Raw genomic sequence first — 19,336 nt, forward strand, 5'->3', positions numbered from 1 at the left:
TTTTGCTTCCTCATCCTGGTTTTACCTGTTGAATAGGTCTTACCTGAAGAGAAGATTCGGCGGCTGGTCTTTAATGTCACCCCTGATAGCGCTGTTCATTTCCGGCACTTATAGCATGAGGGAAACACTGGCCCCTTACGGGTATCCTGCCACCTTCGTTTGCGAGGACTCTCTTGAATCCATACTCATGTGCTGCAGTACGTTCCACGGACATACTTTAGAATTTGAAGTCCGTTACCCACTGACCACTCGCACTCCCCTCCACAGAGATGGAGATTCGTAGACAGCCCTGAACAGGTGCTGCCGCAGGCCCCTGCCTCATGGTATGCTCATCAGCTATACCTCCGATCTCGGAGTCAGAACAACACAGACTGCGTGTGCTCACCTCCTCCAAGAGGGAGACAGACATGATGCAGCCCTTCTACAGGTGCTGCTGCCACGTGCCCCTGAGGAGACCCCCGGATATAAAGCTCCTCTTGCTGGAGCATCTTCTCTGGACCGTCCTGAAACGGGTGCTGTCGCCACGGACTCCCAAGGAGACCCGGGCCGATAGCTCCCTCCTTTGGAGCATACCATTGTGGAACAACCTGTCCATCAGGCGCTCCATGTGGGCCAAAACGTCTGAAGACACTACCCAATGAAGGAGGGGAACTATCCTGGCCCGACTCCCTGAGTCCCCAGGCCTGACCGACTCATTGTTGGATTCACCTCCTTTCATGGGCACACCATTGGTCTGGGACCCGCTGACCGCACCGTCAGGGACTCTGGTGGAGTCACCGCTCCTGGACTTATCTCCTCCACGGGAACCACAGTGGTCTGGAAGCTGCTGACTAAACTGTCAGCGACTCTGGTGCCGATACCGCTGCTGGATTCACCCCTTCCACGGGAACCACGGTAGCGAACCCGACGGCCCGCCGGTTACCCACGCTACCACGGTGCTGACCGGAGTGTCAATTCCCCACGGCCCATAACCGGTTTCCCGCGGCCTGTCTGGACTTCGCCCAAACATATCCAGCAGGAAACCTCTTATAAAAAGAGATTCCTGCAAGAAACACACAACCTGGTAAAGAATACAAAACTTACCTGCAGGTTTAAACTTACCGCTGGCAGGAGCGACGCGCCTGCCAGTCTGGTGCTTCACCATGCAAACGACGTAATGATGCGCATGCGGTCTGGCGAGGCTTCTTCACGGACTCACTCACGTGACTCCGAAATAAAATAGATTCCCGGCTAGTTTCATCAGTCACTGCGTGTGAGTATGATGCAATTGCTATTTCTGATCACGCACCATTGAAACTATCAATCAAACTATCTAATTCCAAGTTTAATGCTAAACAATGGCGATTTAATACTAACTTGTTTCAAGATCGAAATTTTTGTTAATTTTATTAAAGATCAGATTGCCTTCTTCTTCTTAACAAACTCTACTGAAGAAATATCCAATAGTGTAGTTTGGGATGCTTTTAAGGCATATATTCGTGGACAAATTATTCCATTCTCCGTGGGATTAAAAAAAAAAACTAAAAATGAAATAAGTATATTGGCTGATGAGATTAAAGAAATTGATAAAAAATATTCAAAAGTTCCTAGTTTAGAGCTCTATAAGAATAGAGTAGAACTTCAAATGAGACATGATTTGTTATTAGTATCACCGATCGAGAATCAGCTACTTAAAACCAAAAGTCAATTTTATATACATGGTGATAAATCTGGCAAATTAATTGCCAATCAGTTGAAAGCTGTGTCAGTCAAACGTCAGATTATTAAAGTGAGTAAAAGGGATGGTACACTGACAGTAGATCATGATGAAATTAATAAATCCTTTCAGGAATTTTATACCTCCCTATACCAATCAGAATTTCCTACTGATTCCAATATAATGCATGAGTTTTTAAAGAAACTGAATTTGCCAAATTTACCACATAGTGAGTCTCTGTTGTTAGATGAACCCATCGCGGAGGAAGAAATACAGAAAGCAATCCTTTCAATTAATTCTGGTAAAGCTCCCGGTTTAGATGGGTATACAGTGGAATTTTTAAAGTATTTTTCAAGTTTACTGTTCCCCTGGCTATGCAAGGTTTTTAAAGAAGCCTTTTTAATGAATATATTACCACAATCCTTTTATGAAGCATCTATCTCTTTAATTCTTAAAAAAGATAAAGACCCTACTGAAGTGACATCATATAGACCAATATCACTGTTAAATGTAGATTCCAAAATTATTTCAAAAATATTAGCTATGAGATTGGAAAATATTGGAAAGATCAGACAGGTTTTATTAAAAATCGTTACTCATACTTTAATGTTAGGAGATTAATGAATATTGTATATACAGTCAAATAAAACTCCAGAATGTGTCATGTCACTAGATGCTGAGAAGGCATTTGATAGAGTAGGTAATACTTATTCAATAACTTGAAAAATTAAAGATTGGTCCAAAATTTATCTCTTAGATCAAGCTGATATATCATATACCTCAAGCTTCTGTACTTGCCAATAATCAGAGATCCCCTTTCATTAGTCTCGTTCGAGGTACTAGACAGGGCTGTCCTTTAAGTCCTTTACTGTTTGATATCGCTCTGGAACCTTTGGCCACCATTATTAGGGATTCCCCCAATATTTTTGGTATTGACTGTGGGAATAAGACATATAAGCTATCTCTTTATGCAGATGATCTGTTATTATTTATCTCTAACCCTGAGAAATCTATTCCTGCAATAGTAGCACTACTTAATCAATTTAGTTGTTTTTCTGGTTATAAACTTAGTAAGAGTGAGCTTTTTACATTAAACAATCAAATTTCGAATTATGGACGTTTTCCATTTAGATTGAATACTTATTAAGGCATTATGATTACCAATAAAGAAGGATCTATTTAAAGCCAATTTTATGCCATTAATTGACCACATCAGACAACAGTTTATTAAATGGTCACCAATGTCCTTATCACTAATCGGCCGAATCAGTGCTATTAAAATGTTTATCCTACCTAAATGTTTGTATTTATTGCAGATATACCAATTTTTACTTCTAATTATTTTTTTGATATTATTGACTCAAAAATGTCTTCATATATATGGCAGAATGTAAATCCCAAAGTAAAAAATACTTACAGAAATTTTAAAAAGATGATGGTTTGGCACTGTCGAACCTCAGATTTTATTATTGGGCAGTTAATGCTCGTTATTTAATGTTTTGGACAAAAGATTTAGAAGATACCCAATGCCCAGGATGGATAAATCTTGAACGTGATTCTATTATCATTGTTATCATTGGCTTCTATCCTGGGGGCCTTGTTACCTTTTACAATTACGAGATTGAATAAATATACGACTAACCCAATAATAAGACACACATTGCGATTATCGTTTCAATTTCATACGTTTTTTTGGATTGAATGATTTTATCTTATCGAGCTATCGTATCTAATTGTTTCTTCCAACCTTGTAGTACTGATCAAGCCTTTCTGTTATGAAGGGATTAGCAGTTTTTTGTGGTTTGTTTTTGGATGGTTGTTTTATGTCTTTTGAACAACTCTCCAATAAATATAATTTACCTAACTCACATTTTTTTAGATAATTCCAAATTAGACATTTTTTGAAGGCTACTCTGCCCTTTTTTCCGTTACCACATCAAACCAAAATCTCGGAAACAAATTTACATTTGAACCCTTATCAGAAAGGTTTAATAACGACTATTTATCAGTTGATTTTGAAATTACAAATAGATACATTTGATAAAATTAAGAATGACTGGGAAAGAGAACTCCAAATTTCTCTATCTATAGAGAAATGGGAGAGGATTCTTCAATTAGTTAATACCTCTTCAATGTGTGCAAGACACGCTGTGATACAATTCAAGGTGGTTCACAGAGCTCATATGTCAAAAAATAAGTTAGCTCGTTTTTATGGTCATATAAATCCTACCTGTGACAGATGTAATTCAGAAGTGGCCTCATTGATTCGTATTTTTTGGTCTTGTCCACTTTTGGAGAAATATTGGAAAGAAATTTGATACTATTTTGGTAGTCTAAGGTATTGATTTACAAGCTCATCCTATTATTGCAATTTTTGGGCATTAGATTCGTTAGAACGTTAGATTCTACTCATCTGTTCCGTTCAGCCCATCGGTTGATTGCTTTTACTACATTAATTGCCAGAAGATCTATTTTATATATATATATATATATATGTGTGTGTGTGTGTGTTGTGTGTGTGTGTGTGTATAATATATAAGAGAATAAATATGTGTGTGTGTATATATATAGGAACAGCATCACATATTTCGCCTGGGCAGCTTACAACCCAGCGGTATGAATATCGATTTCTCTATCTTCAAGTAACCCGTGCATTCCCTCTCCATCCCTACCCCACCCTAGTCGCACCAGCTTCTCGTTCAAACAGCTACCAATGACCTGTCTATCATCGTCACTTTTTTTGCATGGCTTTCATTCATTTGTTCTTTATCTCCGTACATCAGTCTATATCTCTCATCTCCCTTTCCCCTGACTGTAGTCTGAAGGAGTGTGAGGACCAAAACGTCACCCATTATTTCTCTCCAGAGATACTGCCTGTCCCGCTGTTACTCTGGCATTTTGCATCTATCTTCAGTTTAAACCAGCATGCTCTCTCTCTCTCTCTCTCTCTCTCTCTCTCTCTCTCTCTCTCTCCCTCTCTCTCTCTCTCTCTCTCTCTCTCTCTCTCTCTCTCTCTCCTCTCTCCTCTCCCCCTCTCTCTCTCTCCTCCTCTCTCCCCCTCTCTCCTCCCCCCTCTCCCCCTCCCCTCTCCCTCCCCCCCCCTCTCCCTCTCCCTCTCCCTTCTTTCTCTCCTCCTCCCTCCCCCTCCCCCTCTCCCCCCTCCCCCCCCCCCTCTCCCCCTCCCCCTCCCCCCTCTCCCCTCTCCCTCTCCCCCTCCCTCTCCCCCTCTCTCTCCCCCCCCCTCCGCTCCCCCCCCCCCCCCCCCCTCTCTCTCTCTCCCCCCTCTCCCTCTCCCTCTCCCCCCTCTCTCTCTCCCTCTCCAAGGTTTAATATATATCCCTACATATACAGTTACCTGTTTGATTTATCAAATATGTATTCACTTCTAATGATCCAGCTTTCACTAGCTGCTGGAGCAGAGGATGCCAGCTATTCACCACCCACTGTGAAAATAAACATCTATGTGCCTTAGTTTAAATGATCTACTCTAAGTGACAGGAGGATGGGATTCAATGTGGCGGGTGTGTGATTGGAAGTAGATATAGATGTTTGGTGACAGCATGTTCAGTGGACAGAACAGGCAGGAGCTTCAGCAGAGCGCCAGGAAAGATGGTTGGATTAAATTGCATCTATTTTAATGTGCGAGGCCTGACAGATAAACTGTATGAACTCAGGGCATGGATAGGTATGTGTGAGTAGAACGTTATAACGATTCTGAAAACCTGCTAAGGGAAGGATAGGACTAGCAGCTTAATGTTCCAGGGTACAGATGCTAAAGGGCCTGTCCCACTTACGCAACTTTTTCGGCAACTGCCCGCACCCGTCAAAGGTGATTACAGGTCGCCGAAAATTTTCAACATGTTGAAAATCCAATGGCGACCAGAACAAGGTACGACTCTTTGGGCGACTACTCACGACCACACAGGCTTCACCCCGCGACATGTCACCAGGGTGTCGCCTGTATGGTTGTGAGTAGTCTCCTAGTCACCCTTAAGGCAAGATAGTGGTGCAGATGAAAGGGGACTTGCTTTACTGATTTATGGAGAATGTCACAGCAGTAGTAACATTATGTCAGGATGGTCCAGTGAGACGATATGGATGGAACGGAGAAATGAAAAGTGATGATCACCTTGTTGGGAATGAACTTATAGCCCCCCAAATAGTCAATTCAAGAGAATTAGAGGACCAAATATGCCAAGAGATTTCATACAGCTATAAGACTATTCGGGTTGTTATAATGGGAGATTTTAACCATCACAATATATATTGGGGCTACCATGGTACCAAGAGCTTAGATGGGGTGGAATTTATCAAATATGTTCACGGGATTGATCCCTGGGATGGCGGGACTGTTATATGAGGAAAGATTGAAAAGACTAGGCTTGTATTCACTGGAGTTTAGAAGGATGAGGGGGATCTTATAGAAACATATAAAATTATAAAAGGACTGGACAAGCTCGATGCAGGAAAAATGTTCCCAATGTTGGGCGAGTCCAGAACCAGGGGCCACACGCAGCCTTAGAATAAAGGGGAGGCCATTTAAGACTGAGGTGAGGAAAAATGTTTTCACCCAGAGAGTTGTGAATTTGTGGAATTCCCTGCCACAGAGGGCAGTGGAGGCCAAATCACTGGATGGATTTAAGAGATAGTTAGATAGAGATCTAGGGGCTAGTGGAATCGAGGGATATGAGGAGAAGGCAGGCACGGGTTATTGATTGGGGCCGATCAGACATGACCTCAATGAATGGCGGTGCTGGCTCGAAGGGCCGAATGGCCTCTTCCTGCACCTATTTTCTATGTTTCTATGTTTCTATGTGCAAGAAAGTTTACAAAGGTAATATGTCGAGAGCCCTACAAGGGAGAGGTCAAAGCTTGGCCTATTCTTCGGGAATTTGGCCATGACGTTACAGAAGATAACAACATGTCGCTATTTCGCCATTGAAACTCATTCATTGTTCATTTATGTTTATAATCCATTCGGTGGGTTTCAGCCTATTGAACAGAAAACACATGTTTCATTTGTAGAGCTAAAGAGGATATGAACGTATCAATTCATGGAGATAAATATTCTGACAAGCATTTGGCCTTTGGAGTGTTTCTCGACCCATATATTGTGGGCCATATTCTTCAAGACAATTTGCAGAATATCTGAATATTCTGAATATCATAACATGATCTAAACCCTCAAACCAATTCCATTGTCTGAAAACGTTCTACTTTTTTTTAATTCTAGGAAGGGGACTCTTCTCCTAAATAATGGGTTTGCAATCTTGGCTGCTTTATTGATGTCCCTAAGTGAAACTGCTGACTCCTTTGAATTGCTGATTGTGGGTCGTTTTGTTATTGGAGTGAGTGGAGGTGAGAATATTTTCAATTTCATAATTAATTTGTTTAATTATGTGTAGATTTACTAAAGCTTGTGTGATGATGTATTATTGCAAAAAAAAAATACTGTCCTGGGGTCTGTTTAGTTTAGAGATACAGCGCGCAAACAGGCCCTTCGGCCCACTGAGTCTGCACCAACCAGCACCCCGCACATTAACACTATCCCAAACACTAGGGACAACATTAACACTATCTTCTTTACAAGAGTGGTACTAGGGTGATAGGCATTTTTTTTACATTTAAAAATAAATTGGATAGTTATATGGATCAGGGTTATTTGACCTACAAACCTAGTACGTGGCTTTGGAGTGTTGCGGGGTTAAACATTTATACCAAGCCAATTTACCTACAAACCTGTACGTCTTTGGAGTGTGCGGGGAAACTCAACATCTTGGAGAAAACCCACGCGGTCATGGGGAAAACGTACATATTCCGTACAGACAGCACCCTTAGTCAGGATCGAACCCACGTCTCTGGCGCTGAAAGCGCTGTAAAGGGCATGTCACACTTGGCGATTTTCTTTGGCAACTGCCAGCATCATTGACTGACGTATCAGGGTGGCTGAAAGATTTTGAACATTAAACATCTCCGGCGCTGTAAAGCAGTGACTCTACCACTGTGCCGCTCTGCAGGTATGAGGTACAAGGTGTAGAGAAATATGGGCCTGATGCACGGGAATGGGATTAGTATAGATAGGCATCATGGCCAATAGTGCCTTTTTCTGTGTAGGAAGGAACTGCAGATGCTGGTTTACAGTGAAGATAGACACAAAGTGCTGGAGCAATTCAGCAGGACAGGCAGCATCTCTGGAGAGATGGAATGGGTGTCGTTTTGGGTCGAGACTCTTCTTCAGACTGTTTTTTGTTCAGTATGATTCTTTAGGTCTATAAATTTGCTGCATCCACACAATACCTTATAATTGGCAGGTGACTTGGAACATATCCCTACATTTCTACTGCTAACTCATTTAACGGAGGGGCAATTGGAATTCCCTTCCTATTGCCCCACAGCCACTGATATCACGATAAGGTTGAGATGTTTCACTACCAACTGTACCTTTACAGAAGGAGTGTATGTGAGGGACCTTCTTCCCGATGACAGTGGTGAGATGAGTGTGTGGCCAGGATGGTGTGGGTCTTTGATGATGCTGGCTGCCCTTTTGTGGCAGCGACTCCGGTAAATCCTTTCGATGGTGGGGAGGTCAGAGCCGGTGATGGACTGGGCATGACAAGGCTCTGTGCAATTGCAAGGATTGCAATGTAACTTTCTCCACTATTACATTTAATTTTGAATCCCTTGGTGCAGTTATGATATAAATGTACTTCTACCTAAATGCTTGGAATTCCTTTCAGTGCAGTGGAGGTACTTTATTTGGTAACAGTCTAATTGAAATAACAGCGAAACAAAGCTTTTCACTGTACCTCTAAAAATTAAATAATATAGAAGGGAATGCTTAAAAATTATAAGTAGGCAATTTATTATGGGCATCGTGTGATACCTCTGAACACCATTTATACCCACAATCTTTATACTATCCACCTCTTGAATTACCAATGCCTCTTTTATGTAAAAGTAAATAGTGAATCTGTTTTGATATCTTCTGGTTACTTAATGAAATGAGATGTCATTTTATCGCAAGCTCTTTGATTGGGTTTCTAATTACATCCTTGATTAACTAATGCCCACATTTAATTAGGAACTTAAATATCTTGTAGAATGGAAGATATTATAGTTATCGTAAGAAAATCAATCATGCAGATTGCTCGACCTTCATTTCCATTGTTGAAACACATTTGCAACTATGGGAAATATATGTCTTGTCTTTTTTTTTAATCCTTTAGATGAGATGATTCTAATCCAACCATCATCTCTCATTGTTATTAAGTAAGAAAGTGGAATGACATGGAATATGCTAAGAGTCATAGTGATCTGGTTGTTTTCCGGTTTGGGGCGCGACTCACACTGCAGCGGCCCCTGCAGCCTGTCTGTATTGTCTTATTTTTTTGTCTAGTTAATGTAGTTGTTGTGTTATTTTATACTGTTTTTGGCTGTGTATATGTGGGGAGCGGGGGGGGGGAACTGTTAAAATCTCTTCCCCTCTTCGACCTTTTTCCTGTCGGGTCTCTGTTGTCGTTGGGACCTAGTACCGTGGAGCGGTCTCCAACCGGAATGACCTGGGGGCTCCAGTCGCGGAGCCTGCGGAGTTGCGGATTTACCATCGTGGAGCTGGCCGGCCTCGGATCATGGGGAGCGGTGGTGGCTCACTGCTGCGGCCCGACTCCAGAGCTCGGAGGCTCCAGCCGCAGGTCCGGTGAACGGTGATATCGGGAGCTCGCAGATGCCTGGTGGGAGACAGCTTTTTGGAACTCCCGCAATGCAACTTCTCCCGCCCGTGTAGAGGGGTTGGAACGACCTGGAGCGGAGCCGTACATCGCCCGATGCGGCTTTAACGGTCGCGGGACATTCCAACCCCTGCCGGGGGCTCCCCGTTGAGACATTAAGACCTGGAGCGGGGCCGTACATCGCCCGGCATGGCCTCAACGGCCGTGGGACTTACCATCGCACCCAGGGGGGGCTTTAACATCGGAAGAAAAATGGAGAGCAGGGGAGAGAAAAGACTTTGCCTTCCATCACAGTGAGGAGGAGATTCACTGTAATGGATATTTGTGTGAATTGAATTGTTTGTGTGTCTTGTAGAAATTTGTTTTGTTTGTATGGCTGTAGAAACAGTTTTATTTGAGCCTCATTGAGGTTCAAATGACAATGAATAGATATTGTATTTTGTATTGTATTGTGATACAGCGTGGAAACAGGCCTTTCAGCCCAACTTGCCCACACAAGTCAACATGTCCCAGTGACACTAGTCCCACCTGCCTCTTCTTTTTCTTTCGTGTGACGTGCACAGCCTAAAGTTGTTGGACAACTTGTTCTATTTGATCTTCCATTTGTGCACGTCGAGTTGATTGCATTAGTCGAAACAGGGCGGACCACGTGAAGGTTGCAATCTTCCACCCCCCCACCTGCCTACAATTGGTCCATATCCCTCCAAACCCGACCTATCCATGCACTTGTCTAACTGATACATCTACCCGATCTATTCCTCGCATGATTTTGTGCACTTCTATAAGATCACCCCTCATCCTCCTGCGCTCCAAGGAATAACAACCCAGCCTACTCAACCTGTCCCTATAGCTCACACCCTCTAGTTCTGGCAACATCTTCGTAAATCTTCTCTGTACCCTTTCCAGCTTGACAACATCTTTTCTTTAACATGGTGCCCAGTACTGAACATAATATTCTAAATGCGGCCTCACCAGTGTCTTTATACAACTGCAACATGGCCTCCCAACTTCTATACTCAATACTCTGACTGATGAAGGCCAATGTGCAAAAAGCCCTTTTGACCACCTCATCTACATGCGACTCGACCTTCAAGGAACCATGCACCTGTACTTCTAGATCCCTCTGCTCTACAACACTCCGCAGAGACCTACCATTTACTGTGTAGGTCCTGCCCTTGTTAGACAGTTCTCTATTTTAAATCCCATCACCAATTCCTCCGCCCACCTGGCCAACCGCTCAAGATCCTGCTGCAATCTTTCACAACCATCTTCACTATCTGCAAAACCGCCCACTTTTGTATCATCAGTAAAAGTTAGACAGGATTGGGAAGCTTGACGTGATCCAGTAACATCAGGTGTGGTGCTGGCATCACATCAGGAAGAAGTTGGAGATGTTGCATCACCAACTGGACCTCCCAGATATCCCGAATGGCAGCAAGATGCAAACTCGAGCACTATCTTCTGTATCCTAATTATTTCTCTCTTTACACTACCTTTCTACTTGCCATGTACAGCAAGTATACTTCAGATACTTGTCTGAAGAAGGGTCTCGACCCGAATCGTCACCTATTCCTTTTCTTCAGAGATGCTGCCTATCCCGTTAAGTTAATGCAGCATTTTATGTCTATCTTTGTACTTGTGTATTGCCTGTCTATACTCGTGTTTGAGCCGATTTGACTGGATAGCCTGCAAAACAATGTATTCATTATATCTTGGTACACGTGACGATATACATGTCTGTAGAAGGGTCCCAAGTCAAAACATCGTCTAATCACTACCTTCCACTTCAGAATAAGACGTTCCTGAAGTAACAGTTCAAATAGCAACAGCATCTTGTATTTCACAACAGCATTTGGCCAATTGATTCTATATTGGCTATTAGAGCTATCCCATCACTCCCATTCGCTCCTTTATTTCTTCTAACCTTTTCTCTCTCACATGACCATAAACACTCCCTTCATTCTCCCACCAGCCACATACACTGGAAGGAATTTATAGTGACCAGTTCACCAAACAATCACCTCATCGTTTGAAAAATGGCGTGAAACTGGACCACCAGGAAAACACACACACACACACACACACACACACACACACACACACACACACGCACACACACGCACACACACGCACACACACGCACACACCACAGTTTGCCACATTTCAACAGATGTATAAATACGAAGATAGACACAAATTGCAAGAGTAACTCAGCAGGACAGGCAGCAACTCGAAACATCACCCATTCCTTCTTGCCAGAGATGCTGCCTGTCCCGCTGAGTTACTCCAGCATTTTGTGTTAATCTTCAGTTTAAAGCAGCATCTGCAGTTTCATCATGCACAGATGTTTTAATACACTGGATTAACATATCCATGAATGCAGTGCTTTGATGCGTATACATTATTTATTACAAATGGGTGAATATTAATGAAGGCAGATCATAGCATGGTAACAGCATGGAATTAGACCTTTCTCAACCTGTTCTCACCACTTCTGCCCTTCTACCACTCACCTAGAGGAGGCAAAATTTACAGTAGCCCAGCAATGTGACAATTGTCAAAAAGCAAACTGCTGGAAGAACTCAGTGGATCAGATAGCATGGCCGTCCGAAGGGAGGGTGCATTGGGTGCGACCGCACCCCCCTTTTTTCCCCCAGAGTAAGAAAAAATTCCCTGGGGAAATTAAAAAAAAAAAAAATCGGGAAAAAGATAAAATTAAAAATAAATCAGAAGAAAAAATCTGGTCCGCGGGATAAGGGAGTGCCCATTTCTCTGGGCCCGGGGGGTGGGTGCAGTGTCTGCCCGCCTGGTCCAGCGTCTCCATCCGCGGCGTCGGAGCCTCACCAACGGCTTGCCTGGCGACCAGGAGACCGTCCTCCCGTTGGCGGGCGGGAGTGGCTCAATCTGAACCCAGCGGCTGTACCCCAAAACCAGACACCGCTGCGGCGGGGCCCGCTCCCCTCACCTTCCCCCGCCACCGGGGTCCAAGCCATCTTCTCCCACGCCACCCCCGCTGGGCCCACGCCACCCCCGCTGTGCCCACAGCACCCCCGCTGGGCCCACGCCACCACCACTGGGCCCACGCCACCCCCACTGGCCCCATGCCACCCCCGCTGGGCCCACAGCCACCCCACTGGGCCCACGCCACCCCCACTGGGCCCACGCCACCCCCGCTGGGCCCACGCCACCCCCACTGGGCCCACGCCACCCCCCCCTGCTGGGCCCACGCCAACCCCGCTGCCCCCACTGCCACCGAAGCTGGGCCCACGCCACCCCTGCTGGGCCCACGCCACCCCCACTTGGCCCACGCCACCCTGGCTGGGCCGACGTCACCCCCACTGGGCCCACGCCACCCCCGCTGTGCCCACAGCACCCCCGCTGGGCACATGCCACCCCTGCTGGGCCCAAGCCACCACCACTGGGCCCACGCCACCCCCGCTGGGCCCAAGCCACCCCCTCTGGGCCCAAGCCACCACCGCTGGGCTCACACCACCCCTGTGGGGCCCACGCCACCCCCGCTGGGCCCACACCACCCCCGTTGACCCCCGCTGGGCTAACGGCACCCCCACTGGGCCCACGCCACCCCCGCTGGGCCCAAGCCACCCCTTGACCTGAAATATAATCTCCAGAGATGCTGCCTGACTCACTGAGTTACTCCAGCACTCTGTGACATGTCATCTATCCATGTTCTCCAGAGATGCTGCCAGACCCGCTGAGTTACTCCAGCACTCTGTGAAACGTCGCCTATTCATATTCTCCGCAGATGCTGCCTGACCCACTGAGTTACTCCAGCACTTTGTGTCTATTTTCCCTTCACCCATCTGCCCAAGCCCACTCTCCCCTCTCCTTTCCTATGTTCCTTTCCACCCATAAATCTCTCTTTGCCTTTACATTTAACTCCTCTTTTAAATCTGCTCTACTTATCTACATTCATTTTTCTTCTTAATGTTTTAGTCATAGAATGATGCAGTGTGGAAACAGGCCCTTCAGCCCAACTTGCCCACACTGACCAACATGTCCCATCTAAACTAGTTCCACTCACACGCGTTTGGCCCATATATCCATCTAAATCTGTCCTATCCATGTACATGTCCAAATGTCTCTTAAACATTAGGATAGTCCCAGCCTTAACTACCTCCTCTGGCAGCTCGTTCCATACACCCAGCACGCTTTGTGTGAAAAAGCTACCTCTCAGATTCCTGTTAATTTCTGAAATATAAATTTGGTGCAAAAATGCTCCAAAATAAGGCTGAGAATGCATCAGAGAGCATCTAAATCCCCAGAGCTTCCAGGGCCCTTAAGCGAGCCTGGGACCCCGGCATCACTTCACGCTTTGCGCTCATGATGTGCGCAGCACGCACACTATTTCACATTACATTTTTTGTGATCCTGTCATGCCACCCCCCTTTTTGGAAAGCTTCATACAGGCCTGGACAGCATCTGAGAAGTCTATGCCCCATAGATGTTTTGGGTCATACCCTTCTTCAGGCTGATTAGAGTTTGAGAAATTCATCCTCAGTCATACGCACCACATTAACAACTCTAGGGGTAACATTTTTACACAAAGGGTGGTGGGTGTATGGAACAAGCTGCCAGAGGAGGTAGCTCAATATACCACCAGCAAGTCTTTGGAATATGGTGAAAACCCACATGGTCACAAGAAAGTGTAGTAAGGAACCTTACACTTCCATATCTCTGTGTCTCCCTCTCCCCTGACTCTCAGCCTAAATAAGTGTATCGTCCCGAAACATCACCCATTCCTTGACAGGTTATTTTAATGTTACTGGAGTGTTTTTGAGTTGAATCAACTCGTGTTGGGTGCGTGGGGTCGTTGAGTAAAATGTCAACTGGATGTTTGTGAAAGTAACGGACAACAAACCCCTTTTGTTATGTTGGATTTGGAAGGTTTGGAGCAAGTAGTAGGAAGATAAAGATTGTCACAAAACGCTGGAGTAACTCAATGGGACAGGCAGCATCTCTGGAGAGAAGGAATGAATGACGTCTTGCACCCTGCTTGAAGTGGCAGGAAACTGCACTTGAATTTGGTGGCCTTGCACCCTGCTTGAAATGGTATGAAATGACACTTGAATTTGCTGGCCTAGCACTCTGCTTGAAATCGTATGAAACTGCACTTGAATTTGGTGGCCTTGCACCATGCTTGAAATCATATGAAACTGCATTTGAATTTGGTGGCCTTACACCCTGCTTGAAATGGTTTGAAACTGCACATGAATTTGGTGGCCTGGCACCCTGCTTGAAGTGGTTTGAAACTGCATTTGGATTTGTTGGCCTTGCACCTTGCTTGAAATGGTATGAAACTGCACTTGAATTTGGTGGCCTTGCACCCTGCTTGAAATGGTATGAAACTGCGCTTGAATTTGGTGACTTTGCTCCCTGCTTGATATGGTATAAAACTGCACTTGAATTTGGTGGCCTTGCACCCTGCTTGAAATGGAATATCAAGGGTTAGCCGTGAGTCAACTGCCAGCCCACCAGCCGTGAGTGAGCTGCCAGCACACCAGGCTTGAGTGACTGAGCTGCCAGCCCAATAATCCATTCGGCTCACAATGTCCATACCCCCCCCCATTGCCCACCAATATTGGAATTGGTGGAGCGGAATATTGCGTTGGGGGAACAGCCCTCGGGTCCCACTTAGTCTAGTAATAAACTAAAAAGGTCTAAAAAAAGTTATATATATTCTAATATTACACACAAACATACACACACACACACACACACACACACTTAAACATACATCAAACACACACACATGTAAACATACAACACACACACACACACACACACACTTAAACATACATCAAACACACACACACATTTAAACATACATCAAACACACACACACACATACAAACATACATCACACACACACACACACACACACACACACACACACACACACACACACACACACACACACACACACACACACACACACACACACACATATACACACACACACACACACACACACACACACACACACACACACACACACACACACACACACACACACACACACACACACACACACACACACACACACACTTAAACATACATCAAAAAAAAAAAAGTAATACTGAAAAGATAAAAGCAATACCCCCAAGTTTGGGAATAGGCTAAACTGTGTTCTCAAAGATTATGAAGGGTTGAATTGAAAGTTTCCACGTGGTCCAGTCGGGAAATCTACTAAGAGTCATAGAGTGATACAGCGTGGAAACAGGCCCCTCGGCTCAACTCGCCCACACCGGCCAACAATGTCCCAGCTACACTAGTCCCACTTGCCTGGTCTTGGTCCATATCCCTCCAAACCTGTCCTATCCATGTATTTGTCTAACTGTTTCTTAAACGTTGGGATAATCCCAGCCTCAACTACCTCCTCTGGCAGCTTGTTCCATACACCCACCACCCTTTGTGTAAAAATGTTACCCCTCAAAATTCTATTAAATCTTTTCCCCTTCAACTTGAACCTAGTTCCCTGGTCCTTGATTCCCTTACACTGGGCAAGAGACTCTGTGCATCTACCCAAACAATTCCTCTCATGATGCCATTTTGGATGTGAAACTTGCCACCACAGAGAAGGTTCAAGGAACTACCTAATCACATTTCAGGCAAAGGAAATTTCAGAGGAATCTTCAAATGCAAAGTAATTTCAAATTGTTTATCTCAAAATAACATGGAAAGTATTGTAGATGGACAGAAGGCAATGTACGATGAGTGGAATGTTTTAAATGTAGTGGAAATATGATATAATGAAGATGATCTGTTTTTGGTGTTTTTGTGTAATGTGTTTGGCAATTGAATGCTATGTTATGGCAGATACGGGTAGATCTAAATCTAAGATTGACACAAAATGGAGCAACTCCGCGGGTCAGGTAGCATCTCTGTGATATTTTGGGTGGAAACCCTTCTTCAGACTGACAGTTCAGTTTAGTTTATTGTCACGAAACGATACGATACGATAGAACTTTATTCATCCCTGGAGGCAAATTCGTCTGCCAACAGTCACAAACAGTGAAAAGGTTTTGTTTGGTGCTAAACAGCCAGCAGAAAGACAATACATGATTGCAATCGATCCATTTACAGTGTATAGATAAATGATAAGGGAATAACGTTTAGTGCAAGGTAAAGCTAACAAAGTCCGATCAAGGATAGTCTGAGGGTCATCAAAGAGGTAGATAGCAGTTCAGCACTGCTCTCTGGTTGTGGTAGGATGATTCAGTTGCCTGAAAACAGCTGGGAAGAAACTGTCCCTGAATCTGGAGGTGTGCGTTTTCACACTCCGAGGCCTTTTGCCTGATGGGAGAGGGGAGAAGAGGGAGTGACCAGTGTACTCGTTGTCCTTGATTATGCTGCTGGCCTTGCCGAGGCAGCGTGAGGTATAAATGGAGTCAATAGAAGGGTGGTTGGATTGTGTGATGGTCTGGGTTGAGATCAAAATTCGCTGCAGTTTCTTGCGGTCTTGGATGGAACTGTCCCCAAACCAAGATTTGATGCAAATGCGAGACATGGGCGGTGATATCGAGAGAGATGTAGAACAAATTAATGAAAGATGTGCAAAAAAGTAACAATCCATAGATCTAAATCGATACACTGCATGTCTTGCAAATATTGCTTTATTACTTGGTGTAGTGGTTTATATGTAGATATCTTCCACAGAATGTTTCAATTATATCTTGCAGACCATTGTGTATTTGACATGTATTTTATTTATTTATTTATTTGTTTATTTGTTCCGAACAAGTAAAGACATAAATAGGAATAAATAACAACAACAAAATCGAAGTAGTCAAACAATTGGACATTCCAGGCAATATTTGAAAAGCAATGAAAAGTATAAAGCAAAATTTAAATGTCCAACACCTTTTCTTTACAAGCTCGAGAAGGAGTGAGAAGAAGAATAACTTATTTAATCTCACCCCTTCTCCCTAAACCCTTCTTCCATATTTAATAATTAATTAATTAATAATAATAATACCCTAGACAATTTTTAGAGATGCATACAGACATATATATACATACAACTGATATACACATACAAGTAATATGTATGAAGTAACCAAAAAACATAAATAAATAATACATAAAATAATAAATAAACATTAACCCCTGTTTGTCAACCATCCCCTCCATCCCTGTACCTTGTGAAAAAAAGTTTTTTGTATGTCATTTTGAACTGGTTCATATTTGGACATTGCTTTAACTCCACATTCAAACTGTTCCACAATCCTACTCCACAGACCGAAATACAAAATGTTTTTCTGGTCGTGCGGACTCTTTGTACCTTAAAATTAAATATTCTTCTTAAATTATAACCCCCCACTCGCTCATTGAATAATTTTTGTATATTTCCAGGTAAGTTTTTATTTTTGGCCCTAAACATTATCTGTGCTGTTTTAAATGCAACCAAATCTTCTAATTTTAATAATTTTGACTGTAAGAATAATGGATTAGTGTGACCCAGATACCTGACATTGTGAATAATACGTATTGCTCTTTTTTGCAGAATAGTTAATGAATGTAGCGAACCTTTATAGTTATTGCCCCAGACTTCTGCACAGTAATTTAAATAGGGTAAGATTAGTGAACAGTAGAGAATGCGGAGTGATTTGTGATCCAGAACCTACTTAACTTTGTGTAATACAGAAATGCTTTTTGAGCATATAAATGTATTTATATTCTATTCTTTTGATAGGAATTTCTCTCAGTGCCCTTCCAATGTATTTGGTTGAAATATCACAGAAACACATCCGCGGTGCCTTGGGGCAGATCACGGCCGTTTTCATCTGTGTTGGTGTCTTCACCGGCCAGATCATGGGACTGCCGGAGATTCTTGGCAAGGTTGGTAAAACCAGTTTCTCAACCTCCACCTGTGTTAATAGCTTATGGAATTAAGTTTTCAATCCTCTATCTACATTTACATAACTCACAAAGATAAAATGTGTAGGAAGGAAGTTCAGATGCTGGTTTAAACCGAAGATAGACACAAAATGCCGGAGTAACTCAGCGGGACAGGCAGCATTTCTGGAGAGAAGGAATGGGTGACGTTTCGAATCGAGACCCTCCTTCAGACTGAGGATGGAGATCAAGGCAAATGTAGAAACGTAGAATAGATCATTGATGGCTAGGAGAAGGTAACAACAAAGCGAACAGATACTTTTCTTTGATTGTTTGGAAAGTGAGACCGGTGGTGCTGGGGGAAACAAACTATCGTATTTTAAAATAATGTTTAATATTTTGCATGTGATGGGGAGGAAAATTCTATTTATTACTGTGCATCATAATGTTGACAGATACAGACTACAGAATATGACCCAGGTATGCAAATAGTCGCTACATATAGGGCGCCGACAGAGTTACAAAGAGTCCTGAGCCAGCTCCACCTTTGTTCCCCCCCCCCCGGTGGTCCACCCACACCGGGTCCTCCATTGTTCTTCTACTTCCCTCATGGCGGTCCCCCCCACACTGGGTCCTCCTTTGTTCATTAATTCACTCAATCACGCATTCATTCCATCATACATTCATTCATTCATTCATTCATTCATTCACTCACTCACTCACTCACTCACTCACTCACTCACTCACTCACTCACTCATCCATTCACTCATTCATTCACTCAATCAATAATTCATTCACTCAATCACCCATTCACTCTATTCATTCTACTCACTCATTTATTCATTCACTCATTTATTCATTCACTCACTCATTCACTCCATTCATTCACACATTCACACATTCATTCATTCATTCATTCATTCATTCATTCATGCATTCACTCATCCATTCATTCACTCACTCACTCACTCATTCATTCACACATTCATTCATTCATTCACCATTCACTCAGTCACTCATTCATGCACTCACTCATTTATTCACTCATTCACTCAT

General features: G+C 43.6%; 1 protein-coding gene across 3 annotated transcripts in view; it reads left to right on the plus strand.

Moving 5' to 3' along the window:
- slc2a9l2 (solute carrier family 2 member 9, like 2) overlaps nucleotides 1-19,336 on the plus strand; it is a 309,216-nt gene that overhangs the window by 79,516 nt on the left and 210,364 nt on the right. For all 3 annotated transcript variants that reach the window (XM_055644635.1, XM_055644618.1, XM_055644628.1), the window contains exons 5-6: nucleotides 6,930-7,054; nucleotides 18,137-18,282. In XM_055644635.1, coding sequence (XP_055500610.1) covers nucleotides 6,930-7,054; nucleotides 18,137-18,282 — 271 coding nt within the window. The remainder of the gene's footprint in view (nucleotides 1-6,929; nucleotides 7,055-18,136; nucleotides 18,283-19,336) is intronic.

This window comes from Leucoraja erinacea, chromosome 1, assembly GCF_028641065.1.
Source record: "Leucoraja erinacea ecotype New England chromosome 1, Leri_hhj_1, whole genome shotgun sequence".
Classification (NCBI taxonomy): domain Eukaryota; kingdom Metazoa; phylum Chordata; class Chondrichthyes; order Rajiformes; family Rajidae; genus Leucoraja; species Leucoraja erinaceus.